The 19,988-nt window shown below is 43.6% G+C and overlaps 1 protein-coding gene across 3 annotated transcripts in view; it reads left to right on the top strand.

Moving 5' to 3' along the window:
• Positions 1–19,988, top strand: part of zbtb46 (zinc finger and BTB domain containing 46) — a 71,324-nt gene that overhangs the window by 42,609 nt on the left and 8,727 nt on the right. For 2 of the 3 annotated variants that reach the window (XM_061735964.1, XM_061735962.1), the window contains exons 4-6: positions 12,406–12,687; positions 18,116–18,441; positions 19,920–19,962. In XM_061735964.1, coding sequence (XP_061591948.1) covers positions 12,406–12,687; positions 18,116–18,441; positions 19,920–19,962 — 651 coding nt within the window. The remainder of the gene's footprint in view (positions 1–12,405; positions 12,688–18,115; positions 18,442–19,919; positions 19,963–19,988) is intronic. The other variant, XM_061735963.1, reaches the window with a different exon arrangement.

Genomic DNA, 19,988 nt, shown 5'->3' with positions numbered 1-19,988 from the left:
CTTATCACACGCCTCTCCACCTCTGTCTTCCATTCTGATTCCCACACACCTCCTCTGTGGACTGGGCTTTCATGTCTGTCCCTCCTCCACAAACAGCACATCCAATCCTTTAGCACTGATTCATAACATACTTAATTACAGCGAGTGAAAAAGCTGTACGTTAACACAGTGACATAAGGCCACTCTTTTTTGTTGTCGTTGTTTTTTTGAAGTGTTTAAGACCTGTCACATCATGTTTATGATGCGATCTGTCATGTCAAAAGAATAAGCCGATCCATCGTCCACATATTTCAAGTTTTATGGAAAATTCATTCACTTTTCAGATATGTTTTGCTGCCTGTTTTATAAATCTGTTCCCTTCTACTCCATATATCCTCTTGATTGCCCCTTTCCCCCGCCTCTGTTATATTTTCCCCCTATCTTTCCATCCTTCAGTCCCTCTTAGGGATGTGTTACAGGGGTCAGGAAGGGGTCATGTGGTCTCTCGCTGCCCTTCTCTCTAATGGCTTCTTAATGAGAGAGTCAGAGAGTGAAAGGGAAGCAGAGAGAGGAGCAGTTTTGAGAAGCCGGCTGAGATATCAGCAGTTCTGCTCAGGGCACTGTCTCCGTGTGTGTGTGTGTGTGTGTGTGTGTGTGTGCATGTGTGATGCTATGTGTACTGTGTGCATACACTGGCACTATTTGACCGACCCCTTGCTCCATTTCTAGCCCTTTTTGTGCTCCATGTTACTCTCTGGGGAAAGAGGAAATGACACGTTTGTAGCCTTGAATAAGCTTTGCAGCTCGTCACACGCACTGCCCACTGGGTCTGGCACGGAGGAGGATGGGGGATGTTATGGAGGTGAGGAAAGATTGTGTGGGGGAGTGGCCCACTCTTTAATTTGCACAGCTTCTACTGATTTGATCATAAGCAATTAATCTCACTGGCTCAGCTTGGGTGCAGTGGGGTAAGAAAAAATGAATACAGTCCTCTATGTGTAGGCGGCTCCTGCTCTGGTTTTCCCTTCTGTCCACACATTGTGATTTTGTGCTCTTTTCTTACCTCTTATTCCCACATCACAAGGGAACATGGTGTGGTAAGTGGTTTCTCATGGAACATGTGATCTTGCGCCGTAGAACAACTCTTCCATGTTTTGGCATTGCAAAGAAAGACAGCGTAAAATCTTTTAATCATTCATTCGGTCTGAAGACATTAAAATGAGTTGTGAGGTCCAGAAACAGGAGAAACGTTTACATGGATGAATGAAACATTTTGAAATATTATTAACCTGATAGAAAGTAATAAAAAAGAAGACATAGATTTATGCAACTATTGCTTAAAAACAACTTCATGTTTACTGCAGCACCAGAATTTATTAGAAGATAGAAGTTGAGTGTAATGAGACCTTTTCAGACCTCTAAGAGTCTCATTCTTGTAAGTGTCATAGTCCAACTTTCCAGTTCGAGGCCGAGATCGATCTCACAGCTTTGTATGCTCATCTGCATCTCATCTCGTTCACTTTTTCCCGTGGTTTAACCCTTCGTTCAGGTGTTTAGACCAAACGCGTCTGTGGACTACCTAAATTGCGACTTCTTCCCTCGTTCTGCCTTTCTGCTGAGCTGCTCTGCCAGTTTTCCATCTCCCTCGCCCTCGCTTTTCCTCTTCATGGCACCATACTTCTCCCATGCTGAGGCCAGAGCTCGCTCCATTGTTGGAGGCAGGTTGCCAAGGATACAAGCACAGAGAGGCACAGTCTTAATGTTAAGAGATGGGAGAGATTAGCAAAGAGAGGGAAGAGGGGCAATAGTCTCTTTGGCCACCAGGCAGCCTAACAGCACAATCATGCCCTACAGGAAATACATGAAAATGTGTGCATGGAGCACAGTGACACTGACTGTTTGGAGGGGGGAGAACCCTTTGTACTGGTCATCTACTTTGTGCTTGCCTTTGGTGAATGTAGTATGATTGTAGTCAGAGTCTTCATTTATTGTGTATTTAAAAAAAAAATGTTTTTACTTGCAAGCCAGCCCAGTTGGCAGAAGTGCTGAAGCAACTGGTTAAGACAGAATTTGTTCTTCAAATCAAATACATGAAATGAATTAAATAATCAAAAGAAAAGCATACTGAATAGGGGTGGGCAAAAATATCGATATGGCAATATATCGCGATACTTTTCCAGCCGATTCAATATCGATATTCAAAATTTGAATATCGATTATTTTTTTTATTTTTTTTATATATATTTTTTTTTTTTTTTAAATATTTTTTATCCCCGATTTTTTTTCCCATTATATCACCCAGTGCTTCTACCTAAGTGACAGTCCTGGGCATTGCCACTCTCTACCAACCCTGGGAGGGCCCTGCACTGAGCTCAGGTTTTATTTCAGGTTTTATTTCATTTTATAATTTATTTTTTATATAACACAATTGCCTGTCCTTAAAAAATGAAAAATAATGGACAGAGGTTTATTTATTTATGGATTTATATCTATACTGACTGATCACTGTGCCTGTCCTTGGTTTAAGTACCCATCTTTCTTGTGTTTATTATCATTTGCCACATAATTAAAGCAACCTCATACTAAATTTAATGTTAATTTCATATGATGTAAATAATATGAAAAACATATACAAATATGTTGTAACTTTAGCTTGTATAGTTATAATAAAACATTGTTTTGACTCAGTTTGTCCCATGAATTGTCACTATAATCTGATGAACGTGCAACTCGGATTTTAAGATCCATCACTATCATCTGATGTGTATATATACAACTTGGATTTTAAGATGTGTAATGCATTTTTAAATTTTTCGGTGAACTATGTAGAATATAATAATCGGGATATCGCATAATCGGGAAATCGCAATGTGAATCGTATCGTGGCTCAAGTATCGTGATGCGTATCGTATTGTGAGGTCCTTCCCAATACCCGCCCCTAATACTGAATTGTTCTTCTGCTTGAGATATTTCTTCCCCCTGTAAAACAACAAGCTAATGTACAGTGAACACCTTATCGAGCCATCTTTTCATTTCAGCAAGGTGAAAATATCTACCACATGCTTATATTATGTGTCAGGCATACTTATTTCAATATTGTACCGCAGCCCAACCTGATCGATAGATTGGTAACCTGTGCAGGGTGTACCATGCCTTTTCTCTGATAACAGCTGCTAGGCTGCAGCAGACCCCTGTAACCCTCAGCAACATTGAAGCAGGCATGGAGTCGGCACCTAGCAGCCATCAGTGGTATTGCACTTTCAGGTGCTTCCTCATTAGCTTCATGCCTCAACCTGGTAGTTTCAGCCATCATAGGCAGTCTCTGCCACTGCTCCTTGGTCACACTTTCTATTATATGTATATTGACTCTGCTTTGAAGATTTTGCTGTGTACAATCAGCATCCACAGACAGTGTCATTCTGCACATGCCCTGTGATAACATTTACATTTCACAGATCCTTAAAGACTCAAAGTATCAGCTCCCGTGTGTGTATTGTTGATAGTCTCTCAGAGTAACCAAAGCCCATAGCTGCATCTGTCTCGATCGGTCTACCCAGGTACCAGGATTACATTTACAGAATTATACACTGTGTGTTTTCTACCACAGAAGTGGAAATAAAGCTGTTTTCATCTGAAAAAAAAACAAAAAAAACCACAGTATTACGCGACAGCTCATATTTAGCATCATCCGTTGCGTCACACCAAGACCACTCAATTGTTCTTTCTCAATCTGTTGGCAAACAGATTTGTATTTCCACCATCAGCTGGAATGAAGTGCGGATCAGGAGTCGAACAATACATTCTGCTGCTTAATACCTGCAATAGCTGTCATTTACTTATTTATTTTCAACACAGCATTAACTTCAACAGACGTTATAATTTCTTAATTTATCTAATTTATACTTCCATCATCTGATCCAGAATACCCAGCTGTAACTATTTTTGCGGACTTTGTTTGCTAGTTAAACTGTTTAATTACTTTCCAGAGAGCAGTAAAGTAGTAATTCTGGCTGAGTAGGGAGCCTTAAGCTTTTTTAGATGGTCAGTGCAAGTCGATGCGCGTGTTAATGCACACACTGATAACCCACTGGCTTGCTGCAGCATCTCCACCCAGAGTCTTTGTCGCTTTCCTTTTTCTCCGTTCCGATATCCTTCTTCTCTGCCTGTCTCTGTCCAACCTCACCCTCGAAATGACCCCAGACCAGGCTGGATGGTGTTTCGGGCCTGATCACCAGGTCCTCCCCCTGTGCATAAAGCCAAGACATAACTTCTATTTTCCTCTTTCAATCTCTCTATCTGCCTCTCTTTGCTGTCAGAACAAAGCCCTACGTGTCTGCCTTCCTTCCCCACCCAGCATTCTTTCCCCATACAGACCTCTCCCCCGCTCTCTGTCATTTTCTCTCTTTTGACTTCCCTCCTGCCCGCCAACTCGTGCAGCCTCACCCTACCTTTCATTAGCCCACTCTTTATCTCACACATTCACTCGGCTGCCTCTCTCCCCCTCCATGCTCCTATCTCTCTAGCTTTTACGCTCTCCTCCCTCTTCCCCTTTCAGCTGCTTTGGCTTTTGTTTCTGATACATCTTCATTTATTCCTCCCTCCCTCTCTTTCCCTGCTGACCCTATTATTTTTATATTCTTTCTTTCTAACTGCCATCACTCCCCCTCTCTGCCTCTCTCTGCCTCCCTCCCACTCCTCTCAGTCCCTCTAAGCTGCATTAACTCCCCAGATTACCTTGAGCCCTGCAATCCTCCATCCCCCGCGCACTCACTCGCTACCCCCCTCCCTTCCTTCACTCATTCACTTGCTCACTTCATACTACATCCATGCTAAGGCAACTAATTTTTGAAAATGTGGATACATTTGTGTGTTCATGTTATTTTGTGTAGACTGCAACATTTGAGCTTTAGAATAATAGGTCTCATTGTTTCGTCCTCAACAAAAACGTGGATCACCGTTAGTGTGTCCATAATAACCTGGCAAAGTTATAAGAAGTTGCTTTTACTTTAGGTTATTCTGTGTTTCTGTTGTTCAACACGAATGAAATTGGGCATCATAAAGCAGGTTCAAGGAAACAGCCAACTGCTCTGTGAGCATCAAACTCAGCTTCCCACCACATTTACATCATTATTTTTCCAAAACCCTTGAAGTTCCCGTCCTCATTAATAAGTGTTCATGTATAATTCTTGATTTTTGCTACATTTACACCTTTTCATCCACATACTTCCGGCATTTTAGAAAATCAGCTTGAAACGATAACAGAAACACATCTACTTGTTAACCCCCACTGATGGACAGTGCCTCCCAGTGTCCCTGGACTAGACTTTTGACTGACTTAGTCTCATGTGGTACTCACAGCGACATTTTCTCATCAGTACAGGCAGAAAAATCACTTTTATTTAAATGTTTTTCTCAGCATCTAACGGACCATTCATGGTTTATGTGAATTATCATGTGAAAATGTACTCATATGGGCGAGGCTAAAGGCTCTGCCTGCTTTTAATCACTTTTATGGTTTGACAAATCTGCAATGTCAGTGTATTCACAATACTCGCCTACTTCATATGTCCCTTGTGCATGAAAGTGCTGATTGCAACAGTGTTTAAAAAGAAAATCAATTAATTTGAAATGAATCAAACTAGAAAATAAAAGAGAATATAGAACAATATCAAAATATAAGCTGCTCCACAAAGGAGAGATGTTTTGCAGAGAGATATGAGACAAGAATCAGTGATTCAGATACATTTACATTTGAACACAATCTTACAGTAATTACTCTATGAAGGGCCAAACAAATCCATGTACTGAATGAAACTACAATGTGTGTGTAATTCTACTCAACCCGACTTTAAGGCACATTACAGTTGAGTCCAGAAGTATATGGACAATGAAGAGCCTTTTTTTCCTATCATTATGCCTTAATACAATAACATGATGGATATGAAGCAAATCGACTAAGATAGACATTCATTAGATTTCCCGAAACTAGCATTTGCTGTTTAAAAACTACAGATCTGAATCAAAGTACCTAGAAAAGAAAGCAAAGGAAATAATTGAATTGATTATGTTATTTCAAAACAAATAAAGCAGATAGAAGGTCTGGAGTTGACATCAGGTCCTGAGACTGCTGTTTGACTGGAGCCAATATGAAGTCCAAGGAGAATTCGATGCTGGTGCAGGTGGTCATCATTAGGCTGAAAAAACAAACAAACAGATACAGTTAAAAACTAAAAGTTTGACTAAATCAACAGTTTGGTCTATTCTTAAAAATAAATAAAGCATTGATGAGCTCAACAACATCAAAAAGCTGGGAGATGACTAAAATGTATGATCATGGAATCCTTTCCAACTTCCCAACAGCCAAAGAAGTCAAGAATAGCCTGAAGTTACACTGTCATTGTCAAAAGCCAGGAGACACATTCATGGATGTAAACATAGAAAGTTCCCAGCAAGGTGCAAATGAATAGAAACAGACCTCTCATGCTCTGGACTCTTTGGACAGATGAAATCAAGATAAACTTGTATCTGCATGATGGGAAGAGAAAAGTGTGGAGAGGGAAAGTATCAGCTCATGATCCAAAACCTAGCACTTCATGTGTCAAACACGGCGGCGGCAGGGCCCTGGGTAGATCAGTGGCTTGAGCGGTTGTCATTTACAGAGGCTGGTGCAGGCGGCGCAGGTTCGAGTCCCAGCCTGTCACTCTTTATTGCTTGTCTTCTCCCCTCAGACTCACTGGTGTTTGTTGCTGATGTGACTGAAGTAGCAAGAGGAAGCTATCAGTATTGACTGCAGATAGTTTTCGTCCCAGTGTTACAAACTATGGCTACATTCACAGTTATGTCACTTTGTCCAAATACTTTTGATCCCCTGAAAATTGACGTACCTTCATCAAAATAGCTATAAATCCTAAATGAATGCCATTTCTTTGTGAAACCTGTTTTGATGATGATTTAAAAAAATGGAAGCGGAAACTTTACACTTTGATCACATCTTGATTGTTTTAATTCAATTCAACTATGGTGGTGAAATGATGAATACAGTGTAGTTAATACACAGTGTAAATAGGTACTAAAAAAGATCAGCCATCTGTCAACCGGAAAATTAGCTGCTTTGATTCGTGATCTTGCAATCCACATGTCGAGGTTTCCTCGGGCAAGACACATTAACTGATGTGTTGATGGGTGTGTGATTGTGTGAGCAGCAAAAAAAAACCTAACACCAACCTCTGTGGTGGGACTAACTTTGGAAAACAAGGGAGGAAATCACACCTGAGACAAATGTATTTATTATTTCCTTTTTGAATTTGAAGCAACACGAGGAAGTAACTGCATCCTTTTATTTTATTATAATGAAATGACTTTATTCAACATCCTGATATGGTATCTCCTCTGTCCATCCTGTGGGTTTGTTTGAAGCAGCTATATCGCAAATACAATCTTAATGTGAACATGGATGTGAATGCAGAGCAAGGAGTTACTTTTTTGTTTTTTTAAATATAGCTGCATGTCTTACTGTAGAAGTCCTCTCACATACTTGCTCATTCACCCCCATCATAACTACCCAGCCCTCCCTCCCACAACCTCTGTAACCTCCCCCTCACCTCTCATTGCCTCCCCTTAACTCACCAACCACCCACCCACACTCCATCACCCCTCCATCCACCTCTCACCCCAGCACTCTAGCAATCTTGCTCCTCTCCTCTCCTCTCCTCCCCTCCCCTCCACCCACACTTTCTTCTCCTCCAAGCCCCCAGCAGTACCACCATCACTACCAGCACTATCATCTCCCTCTCTCCCCTGTCCTCTACCACTCTCATCCCTCTGTCCCTCCCTCCTCTAAAGCCTTCAGGCTCGGCTTGATTTATGCTCACCCTCCCTATCCACATACACCCCACCACCACCACCACCCCCCACCCTTCCCTATCTCTACAGTAAGGTTGTGGCCCAGCTAGTCCCTAAAAACAACAGAGGGAGAGGGAATAACAGCCTCTTTTACTTTCCATCCTCCCTCCTTTTTAACCCAGCATTTTTTTCATTCCCCTCTCCCACACTGCTTTTTAAATTGCCTCTGAATTCTTGAGCTGTTTTAGTGCCTCACTCCCCCTTCTCTGCTGAAATTACTTTTTTACCCTCTCAAACTCTGGCATGCTGAGGAAGCAGGTTTCAGTCCCTCCCCTCTTTGTCCACTCGAGGACAAACACGCACCAATCGCAAGTTCGTTCCACAGAGCCGTTCGTGATGAGAGATGAAGACTTTGGTTTGTTCATTCGGAAGCATGATGCTGTAATGTTGCATACACAACGCAGCAGGCGGAGGAGTCTTTTGACAACATGGCTTTTGTAATGCCTCGTCCTTTCCAACCTCAGGCCGGCCGGGCCATTAACCCGGGCCGACTTAGGGCAAAGCTTCTTTCTCTGCCTCTTTCACTGCCACACACAAAAATACACAGCGAGTCTTTCTCCTTTGTTTGCTCAGTGCCATACTCAAATATGCACACAAGCCTCACTTTCTTCTCTGACAGCTCTCTTGTGGTCACAAGCCTCAGTAACTCATTTCTTAACCACCCTGGACTTTTTCCTCTTCATTGTGTTTGGCTACTGTCTCTGTTGATTTGAGGGCATGGCGAGTTGTTTGGATGTGTGTGTGTGTGTGTGTGTGTGTGTGTGTGTGTGTGTGTATATGACGAGGTGTCAAAGAAGTGTGTCTGTAAACATTCCCCCGGCCGCACCCCCACGTGGGTGGGGGAAAGCAATGGATGTGTATCGTCTTTTTTTTTTTTTTTTTTTTTTGCTGTTTATCTATTGAAACCTGTGTTTTTTGTAAAAATAGACCTGTCACACAACAGCGTGCAGATTCATTTACAGGGAGGGGAGAGGCGGACACACAACTCACAACACAAAATCAAACAATCAGAACAGAAGTTCAGAGGTCAAACTGGGGCAGCCGACCTCTTCCTCCCTGTTCAGGCCTTCTCTCTCCTCCTATTTACTGCGTTAAAGCGTGCACTCCGATAACACGACTCCCCCTCGTGAAACAAACACACGCTCGCTGAAATGTACAGCAAGGAAAAGTGTAGCCTCCATCCACTGGAACCTACTCTCTCAGTGGAAGATAAACGCAATATTCCTTGCAACCCATGTCAAGTACAGTTTAACACAAACATACTTTTGTCCCGAGTGTTGCGTGGCTCGCAGCATCGTTCACACACATAACGCACGTGCACATGAACAAAGAGAACCACCATTTCCACATATTTGTCTCTCCTTTTAAAAGGGGGTTTTATTTAGCATAAATGTTGAAGCCAAGGGTGCCTGGTTGCCATGGAAACCAAATTAAACGGAGGATCTCTTCAGAAAGCAGAAATCTAAATTATTCGGACTCTTTTATGAAGGGGAAAATGAAAATTCCTTTCACTGTACAGAGACTGCTCTGTAAAGGCAGGGGGGGGCATTGTTTTTGCATCTGACCATGCAGTTCAAAGGCATACTCTGCGCTATTGAAATTCATAGGTTGTTTCATGACTACTGATATGTTAAGACCGAGCATATGTGCAACAAAGGAATGATGTAACCAGAGTATCTCTTAAATTCGGGATAAACCGATTGCCTTTGAAAGACACCACGACGTGTGTGTCTACAGATCCTCAGCTGAACCAGGCGCGAGCATGATGAAACCCATAAACTGCATGTTACGGATTAGGCGTGACTTGTTTCTGTTGTGGTAAATGATTTTATCTGTCAGAACAGGATCAGGTTTAAGGCAAACCAGCGTCTCTGCTATACAATGTACTGTATTATGTTGTACATCCAAATCCTGCGGCGCAAAAGCCTGTTTGCATCCAATTGAACACTGGTTTGCAATATCTCACACTTAGTCCTGGGTATGCAGATGTATTCTCAGAAAACAGGAACTGTTTGTTGTGCAACACTGTTTGTCAGCAGGGCATAGTTAGTCATTGACTAATGTGTGAAAACATAGATTAATTTCTCACATTTCTACACAAGGCAGAAGTTTGACTGGTTTGTGCCTGGAAATCATGACGCAACCACGTCGATGTCCTTCAGTCCGCAGCGTACCGTGAGGCTGAAGCACTGTTACTGTACGGCCCGTGAGGAGGGTGGACATGTTCCATGTGTAGATGCACGTGTCCAGGAGATGCTGGGAAAGTGGGTCAGGGGTCAGCCACTCATCCAATGAACAGATGAGTAGAGGAAGATGGGGGTCAGAGACGGCGCTCTTTTCTCTACTTCCTTTGCTGCCTTTCCTTCCATCGGCCTGCCTCTCCTTACACCGCATACGCATGCGTGTGCATGTGCATGTGCATGTGTGTGTTGTTGTTGGCCAACAGCAGATCTATGTTATTGATTGACTCTTGTGGCTTCTGGGCTGCCCACTGAAGGAGGGGGCAGAGCTCTAATGAATTCCTGCACCTCATGCCCCTTGCGCCAACCCCTACACCCCTTCCTTAATTAACTTTGTGTGTGTGTGTGTGTGTGTGTGTGTGTGTGTGTGTGTGTGTGTGTGTGTGTGTGTGTGTGTGTGTGTGTGTGTGTGTGTGTGTGTGTGTGTGTGTGTGTGTGTGTGTGTGCAGGTGGGAGTGTGCGTGGATGCATGCATGGGTGTTTTTTGTATCTATCTACTGTTCTTTCTGCACAGCTCCACACCCCCGCTTTTACACTCTTTTACACTCTTTTTTTAATCTTTTCTTCTACTCTTTACCATATCTATGCGTCTTTTCTTTTTATTCTTCTCCTTAAGCCCCCTTTTCTTTCCCCTGATGAGTCTGCTACTCAGATGGCAGTGGACTACCTTGTATGTTTGTCACTCTTGTCTGTTGAACCTCTCTCCTTTTTCTGTTCTCAGTATCTCATTCATATCATTTCTGGTCGATGTGCAATCGTCCATACCCATCCATCTGATCAGAGATCAGGTATCTATACTCAGCATGAAAAATGACTGACAGTGTGTGTATGTGTGCGTGCATGAGAGAGAGCGAGGGAGAGAGAGAGAGAGAGAGCTGGCTGTGAGAGGACTGTATGCCCATCAGTATTCCAGACGTGGAGGCAAACTTCTGCTTCTGTCACCTTGACTCCTGAAGCAGACAAGCTGGGCAGCACGAGGGACTCCTCACCCCACCTGAATGTACTTGAAACGGACAATCCTGTTTTCTTTTTACCTTCTTAGTTTTTGATTCTCTGTCGTTATCCTGCCCGCTTCTGTTCTTCACGCCCCAGCATCAGCATATGTCCTGTTGTTGCTTTGTTGATTCCCCTTTAGCTCGACAAGTGAGTTTCAGCCGGGCTTCTGTATATATCAAAATGTTAGAAGGTTTCAGTCCAGAAGAGTCACTCGTAATTATGTACACTCCACTTTTTACGGCAAGTTCAGACGTCTGTGTGTGTGTGTGTGTGTGTGTGTGTGTGTGTGTGTGTGTGTGTGTGTGTCTGTTTTAAAAGAAGTAGACAAATTATTCTCTAAGTCTCCAAGCCAGTGATGAGCCTAATGTGTATTTGTTAGAGGAAGCAGCTTTTGTTAAATGTCAATAAGGAGGCAATGAAAGTGTTTTTTGTGGACTCTTGCGTGTGTGTGTGCGTGTGTGTGTGTGTGTGTGTGTGTGTGTGTGTGTGTGTGTGTGTGTGTGTCTGTTGAGCAGAGCTGTTGTCAGCAGTGTGGTCTGACAGTCTTGTAGATCTACACTGGAACCTCCAGCGACATGTCTTCTGCTGACAGTTTCTCTCCGCTTTCAGCGACTCTGATGGCAGATGCCACAGACAAACACACACACACACACACACACACACACACACACACACACACACACACACACGCACACACGCACACACACGCACACACACACACACACGCACACGCACACACACGCACACAGCGTCTGCCTTTGCTCTCTTGCGCTGTCTCTTTATGATCTCCCTGTATTTTTGTTGACTGGTAATGATGAGGTATGCTTGGGAGTCGAGGAGCGAGGGAGATGAATCAGAGCCGTGACGTGTTGGTAGCTACTACTGCAAACGCTGGCTGTAAACCATGACTTGGCTGAGAGCTTTGAAAGGACCGGTTTAATACGCCGCAGTTTCTGTTTTGTATTTTACCCAAAGCTGTTATCACCGTCAGGTGAAAGTTAGATTGCTTCAGCGACAACTTCACAGGCATATTGTCAAGGATTTTGTTGTTTGACTATCCCTTTTTAATCCTCTTTGTGTAAAGTGACAGGATTTTCAGCTCATAGAGAAGCATGCCATCCCTCAAATTAGTTAAAATGGGGCTTTATGAGAAGTTTTGAGACATACAGTACAACCTTCTTCAATTTCCACTTGTAAAAACCTGTAAAAACACATAATGCCAGAGGCTGACATCTTCACACAGACGGAAGAAACCTCACTCATAGTTTGCTCCCCCGTCTCTTTTCAGGGGCAGACGTGACCGAACCCAACAGCTCCGACAGCCGCGGCGAACGCCTCGACTTCTTCCTCAAACAGGAAGAGGCTCTCACCGCCGAGCCCAGCTTCCTGGGCGCCAATGAATCGGAGGAGGCGAGCGGAGGAGCGGGCGGTGGGGGGATCTCGTCCGTGGCCAACCTGAAGGCAGCACTGATGAGTAAGAACAGCCTGCTGTCACTGCGGGCAGAGATGATGGGAGAAGATAACCCCCTTCTGTACGAGTACCTGCCCAAAGGAGGACACTCCCTGTCTTGTAAGTAACTATTTAGTGAAACTGTTGCTGACACTGGTTGTTACACACATATTTAATGCTTCAGCTCAGATATGAGCTAAATTCAAGTGTTCTGACACATCTTTGAATACCTGCACCCTCCCCCACCTGCAGTGCACCAGAGGGTCGTCCTCTGCAAAGCACAGCGTTTGCGCTCATCAGCCACTGTATTCAGATAACTCTAAGTGCACGCAAGTATGTTTGCATGTGTGTGGGGTGCGACTCGAGTGTACAACCGTTTTGTGAGGCGATGCCTGTGATGAATTACTCAGCAGTGACTCAGTGAGAGAACATTTTGCTGGGATCGCTCTCGCTGTCTTGAGAAAATTTGTTTGGTTTTATGTGACAGCTTCTTTGTGCGTATCAGTGGGTCTACGGCTGTATTTCACAGCGGCAAAAATAACCCAACAGAACAGCAGTTCAGTGATTTACTTAAATTGCGCTGCTGCTGAGCCGCAAAACAGAACACTGCACACTGTCGAAGGCTCCGCTCAACTCAGAAATGTGTATTTTGTTAGGATTTTCTTCACGTTTGTCTTCACAAATGCAGCTGAAACACTTGAGGTAAACACAATTAGCTCAACAGGAGTGGGAGACCTGAGTACGGCTACAAAAAATAGTCTCATGTTTTGTTGTTATTACACACGAGTGTGCAACCTACGTAAGAATTGTTCTTTTTTTGTTGTTCATCACATAATAAGACAACTTTTTTTTGCCTCTTAAATGCTTAAAATTGTCAGCAAATAAACATTAAAAGAAACAACCCATAATAGTTATGACTATTTATTATTTTCTGTTAATAATTAATGAATAAGTTGCAGAATATCCACCTAATTTACATTAAAAAATATTTTTTTTCTCCCTTTTTTCAGTCAGTTTCTTAGTTACTCATGAGGGTGTTAAACTGTCAGTGTGTATATGTGTGTATGTGTTTTGGTGTGATCGTAATGTATATGTGCTTGAGTCCAGGTCCGCGTGGGCACATTTTCTGTGTTCAGCTTGTGGGTTTGTTTCTTTTGCTTTTGCTGGCAAGTAATTGGATCTTTTGTCCAGAGTTCTGCCTGTTTTTGTGAGCAGAAGAAAAGCAGAGGAAGGGTACAACTCCGAGCCTTGTCACGTCTATTGAGTTGAGCCCCACTCACCTCCAGTGTAAAAGACGGGGCCAGGCATGAATGGACCAAACACACATTTGGGGTCGCATATCTCGCGCACACACACGTCACATCGCATCGCCCTTTTTGTACAATCTGTTAAGTGTGTGGGATTGAGATGTTTCTGTTGGCTTACAGAGGAGAATCGAATGCTGTCGCAGCGCACATAAACGGCCTCAGAAAAGCGGAGAAGAAGAAGAGGATTTTTGATGCACAATCAGACTTTACAGTTACACTCAGCCTTGACTAAGCGAATAAAAGATTGTCAGAATTCGGGGAATGTTAATCGCTCGCTCCCTGCATTGAAAGTCTCGTTGAGTGAGCCCTGTATCTGTATTTCAGTTGTCACCAAAGAAACCTCAGGGAGAGGCTTTGGTTAGCCAGACCTTATTTTGTATTCGCTACACAATTGGGACTGGGAAAACGGACTCGTCAAGATGGCCAGCAGCCTCCCCTCCCACCCCAGGTCTGTCCCTGGGTCTAAATGAGGACAGAAAATAAACAAACACTGTACATCAGATTACTGGGCGGAGAAGAAGTCTGCCCATTTGACAGATCACTCTCCTCTCCCTCCCTCCCTCCATTCACAGTCCTTTTCCCCCTTCTTGTGTTCTCATCTGTGCTTCTCCTTCACCTCTGCTTAACATCCTTCCTGTCTACTCTTCCATCCTGTACTCTCCCCTCACACCATCCCTCCCTCCTTACCTCCATCTCTTTTTCCTTCACCCCTCCTTAGCACTCATCCCTCATGCCCCCCCTCCGGTTCTGGCCGGCTCTCCTGCTTCCTCCTTATTTGTCTCACTCCTGGCTGTTTCCCCCTCTTTTACTTCTGCTGAGGAGCATCAAAGAATGTTGCTTTCAAATCCTGGGAAAGTATTGATCCAGGCAGAGAGGAGGTAGAACAAGGTCACCTGGCCCAATTCAAGAGAGACCACTGACTATCAGCAAAAGGCCTTGACATAGAGCCTGTGTCTGCCACTCTCTCTCTTCGTCTCTCCTACTGTTTAATAAAACCTACAGTACTTCTTTCTCCAGTTCAACCTGAGAATCAGTGTCCTGCAGCTTAACTGCTAAATAACTCTTTCTCGCATCTAATGAACGATTCAATCCTCACATTTGTTGACAGGACATCCAATTCAAATGCACAGCCTCTCTTTTTCATATCCTTTACATCAGTCACGGACTACGTCCTCCTTGCTTGTGGAAAGCCAAAAATACAGGGGGAACCAGTCTGTATGTCAATCAGCTTCTGTAATCCAATTAAGATCATTGGGATTTGGCCCTATACTACCCTTTTGTGTGCCAGACAGTTGGTGAATTACAATGGACTTTGCGAGATCATTCTAGCACACCTGCCCACGCTGGCACAGTGCAGGGCTGTAAGGAACATCCAATTAACCACACAGATCATACGGACCTTACTAAACTTTTCACTCCACTGCCAGCTCTGGTCACTTCACATCTACTTTTGAAAAATTGACTCATCTTGTACAATAGTTCCCTTTGGATTCATAGCTGCTCTACCGGGATTTTCTGAATGAATATATTTTAGCAAACCAAATTATGTGCCAAAATTTAAATCCTGTACAGATATCCCGGAGCTCCAGCTTGTTGTTCAAAGGTTAATGTAAAGGCATCAACAGCAGGAAATGACTTCAGTGACGTATAGGATCTTCTATTGAAGGCCACTTAATGAACTTTACGTTTAATATTTTGGTATGTGCTGGTACTTTGCCAGAGATCGGTGCCATGCAGGTTGAACATAAAGCATCCAAACATGGATCTAAAACCAGCCCTTTATCATATTTAAAAGCAGTGGTGGAGAAAGTATTTGGATTCTTTACTGAAAACATAGTCACAAATAGGAATAATACTCCATTCAATTTAGTTAAAGTATTCAAATCCTACAATTTAAAGTAATATAAATGACATCATCAGATTATTCAGGGAGCAGTGTAAGTCAGCATGTTGGAGTGAAGCTAATTTGATTTCCTGTATGCACTTTTACACATTTGGACACGTAATAAATAATGTCTTGTTTCCACTTGTTTCTGTGTAATCGTGTGATATGTCTGGAAGTCCATTCATTCCTATGGGAATCTCTCAAGTAAATGCAAAACTCTTCCCTTTATTGTGTTTTTTTTTAGCATTATATCCCTCAAATGTGTTCAACAGTGTCTTCTTGTGGGGTGTATTTCCGAGAGAACTGAACATTTATGCTGCACTAGTGTCCGGTGCTGGCCAGCATGACTTTGTAGTGAAACGGTTCAGGCTCTACGTATTGGCTGTCGTGGCCGTACGTTTCTCTCCCATGGCAGCAACCCATCCACTGACGAACTGGACGTTTTTCTGTTGAACAAAAGAAGAAAACACTGATATAAAAAAAAACTTATGACACATGAATATTTTCTCTGTTTTTAGACCTTTTTCTCCAGGCTGTCATTTTTAATGATATTTTGAATTATTTGAACATTTATTGAATTTAAAACACTGATTGCACCATCTGATTATTGATTAAACTGCAACTTGTGCAGGTTTTTTAGAGACATTTCATTTGATACTTTTAATTTTTACCAGTACGTGCGAGTATGAAGGCTCAAACGTAGCTAATGTTTACAGCTTTCAGATAAGTAAGGTATATTTTTCCTCATCTGCAGTGTCGTGTGAGTTTAAAGTTAAAGCTGTACGAAACTGATGGACTGAAGTTATGTACATGCATCTGTACAAAAGCTGTACCTTCGAAAAGTACTTTGGTGAATTTACTTAGATAGCTGTGTTTAAAACCATTGAAGGAGAATAAAACAGCCCGGAGGTCATTCCTAACAGGATGCCATTAAGCCTATTTGCCATAGAGAACACCAAACTATCCAATTTTCTTATAAAGTACTTATCAATTTTCAGTTCATTAGGTGATTACTGTTAAGTCACTTTAAGGGAACTAATTTCCTAAAGCTTAAAAACCTTGTAATGTCATGACCTCATTTGAGAGTTAACAGGTGGAAACAGACAGTCATACAGCATGTCAAAGTGAATCCATTATTAGTTCCTGTTTGTTTGCTCTTGTTTCTGTGCAGTGACTCAGCAGCTCTTATATTCCCCATAGTCTGACACAATTTCAAATGTTGAAATCGGTGAGGCATGATTTCAATGCATCTACATGCTGCATATTTGCAACAGGCTTCGCCCCAACGCTGATAAATCCAACAAATTAGTCCATTATAGCTCCGTATATAGACATAGATACCAGATGACCATTAGCGAGTGAACTCCCTCTCACCTGTAGCTCACCCCTTTTACCCTCTGTCTCCAGCTCTTCCTCATTCCCTGCATTGTTCTTCCTGCAACTGGCAGGATGGGGTCGAAGAGACAGGGATTTCAGCATATGTGTGTTCTCTCAGTAAGTGGGAGTGGGGAGTGTCGGGCGCGGTAGTTTAACATTCCAGGAATCTGTCCACGGTCAAGCCTCACGGGTGTGTGATTCTGTCCGTTATGCAGAAAAAGGGCAATGAACGGCTAACCCACTGCATAACTCCGGAGACATTCCCCAAAATATGGTCCACACTCATACAGAATGTCTTGAAAAACGTCCAGTCCAGATACACACGTTGATGAACGTGGACTATTTATCAATGCAAATAAAAAGACAAAGACGAGTTTCACTCTCAGTAACAGATAACGGGTATGCTATGTAGCAGAAACGCTTGCATGAGAGTAGAAATGTAAAGCGAATCGCTCTGTAACAAATTTGAAATTCTTCATCCGAGCGTGCATTAACTTGTTGCCGGTAAACATTTAGCGTGGCCCGTGCAGTCGTGCTTTACCCTGTGTGTGCAAAAAGTCCGTACTTGAGCTGCAAGATGGCTCCTTTCCAAAACTATTTCCCTCAACACTACAGAGGATTTTCAAGCCTTCTCCTTATATGCATTTTATTGGCTCGCACAGCACATGTACACTCTTACACAAAACACACACATGCTGCCATCCTCTGTGCACGCATGTGGGTGGAAGGAGAAGGAGAGCAGAGGAGCGAAAGAAAACAAGAGAGAAGAGAAGCCCTAGCCCTTTCCCCTTGGCTGGTGGAAAGTGAAACTTCAGAGTTTTTCTTCCTCCCCCTCTCCACAGTATTTGATAGTGCAGCACTGGCAGCCTCTGTGTGCCCCCCTGCCCACTCTCTCCCGTTGTGTTCTGGTGGCCAGCTGCTAGCAGCGTTGCAGTTGTACGTGAGTGGGTGGGTGAGACTCGTTTCCTGTGCTCCGTAGGGCTCCGCTCCAACAACTACTGCAGCACGCTTCGGCCAGGGGCCACAGGGGCCACTATTGATAACAAACAGGGCGCTGGCTCCTCTCCTCCTCCTCCTCCTCTTCCTCTTCTTCCTCCTCATCTTCCGCCATCATCACCACCACTTCTGCCATCATCAACATCAGCATACTGCCCACCTACTCCACCCACGCCACTGCACCCCTCTGAGCCTCGGCCCCTGGAGGCCCCTGGTCTGCGGGCCGGGGCCCCTCCACTGCACTCAGAAGGATTGGACATGGAAGTGGAAGAGGACCCGGAGGGCCCGGAACCCTCCACCTTGCCGGAGGTAAGCACACTGAGCCTGGCTCAGCTCCAGGGCGGAGGTTTCTCTCTGGGTACCACTCCTGCAGTCAGATAAAAGTTTACTGGGGAGTGGAGATAAGCATCCAGAGGGCAGCTTAACCCTGCTCTACACTCACACAGAGGGGGATTGAGAGGTGAGGGAAAGTAGAAATTGACCACCTAGTTATATGTTAGAGGGTGGGGGGAAAGTAGTTTTTAAAGGACAACTTAAGGCTCATGAGTTTATTTTTTCCTCACTGAGGCGTGAGCTTTATTTTTTTTATTCTTGTGGGTTTTTTTAAAAAACGATCACAGCATTGCTCAGCCCCTCTCTGTGTTTCATTCTCCTCGTGGAATCCGGCATATTTCCTGCAACAGTGCAGAAGCAATCCTGTCTGTTTTTTGTTGTGTTTTTTTTTTCTTTGCTGGTTTTGTTTGTCTTTCTTTCCTGTATGCTACATCTCTTTTCCCTTCCTTTCAGATTGCCGACAGTCTTCACTCATGCCTCCTTTCTTAGATAATCTTTTAATATAGCTGGACACGAATTCACCTTGAAGCCAGCAGCCTTTGTGTGGCATTAATGGTAATGTAGTGTACAGTCGTTGCATCAGAGATGACACGTCTAGTCACAATGGCAGCGTGTGCTCAGAGATAGCGAATAACGGCCAAGCCAGTGTGATGAGACTGAGTCGAATCAATATTCGCCAACAATGAGAGGTTTGCTCTCGCGGCTCAGGAAATTGTTTGTTCTGCTCAGCGTGTGTGTGTGTGTGTGTGTGTGTGTGTGTGTGTGTGTGTGTGTGTGTGTGTGTGTGTGTGTGTGACTGTGAGTGTGCGAGTATATGAGTGTGTGTACATGTGAGTTTTTATTTTCTGTGTGTGTGTGTGTGTGTGTGTGTGTGAGCATTTAGAAGAAGCCTTTGATTTCAGTGGACCTGCCTCCCAACAAGCCTCTCTATCTCTATGGACAAGCCATCTGTTTGCCCAGCGCATGGTGTTATGTTCTTAGAGAGAAGAAGAGTAGGAGGAGGAGGACGGAGAGGAGGGGCTCAGCGAATGGGCAAGAGTAAAGGAATGGCAGTGGCATGGCACAGGTAGAGGAGGGGTGCTGTTTCGTTGTGTGCATCAGGCACATAATGTTATTAACACTGTCCATCAACCTCACTGCTGGTCCTCCCATCAGACAGGCGTAACCCCTTAAACCTGTCATCTAGCTACTTTCTTAATGTTTGCGTTCTAATCTCAAACTTGTCTTTGAATGATCATGACCTTTTTTCTCTTCTTCTTTTATTTACTCTTCAGCCTGCACATTTTGATCTCTTGTGTGTCTTTGCATGTGTGAAAGGTTTTCTTCACAGCTTGTACCACCCTCCTGCCTCTTGCATGCCCAGGCAGCATTCCATACAGAGTGCGCGCGCTCGTGTGTGTGTGTATGTGTGAGTGTGTGTGCGTGTAACATAACAGGATATTTTGTGCTTACAGGAGGGCTTGAGAGACAAGGAAGACATGAAAGAGTGCTACACAGGTATGGTTTAAAAGTTGAAGTATGCC

The sequence above is a fragment of the Cololabis saira genome, chromosome 12, assembly GCF_033807715.1.
Source record: "Cololabis saira isolate AMF1-May2022 chromosome 12, fColSai1.1, whole genome shotgun sequence".
Taxonomy (NCBI): Eukaryota; Metazoa; Chordata; class Actinopteri; order Beloniformes; family Belonidae; genus Cololabis; species Cololabis saira.
The sequence above is the reverse complement of the archived record's forward strand: the minus strand, read 5'-3'. Positions and strand labels throughout refer to the sequence as shown.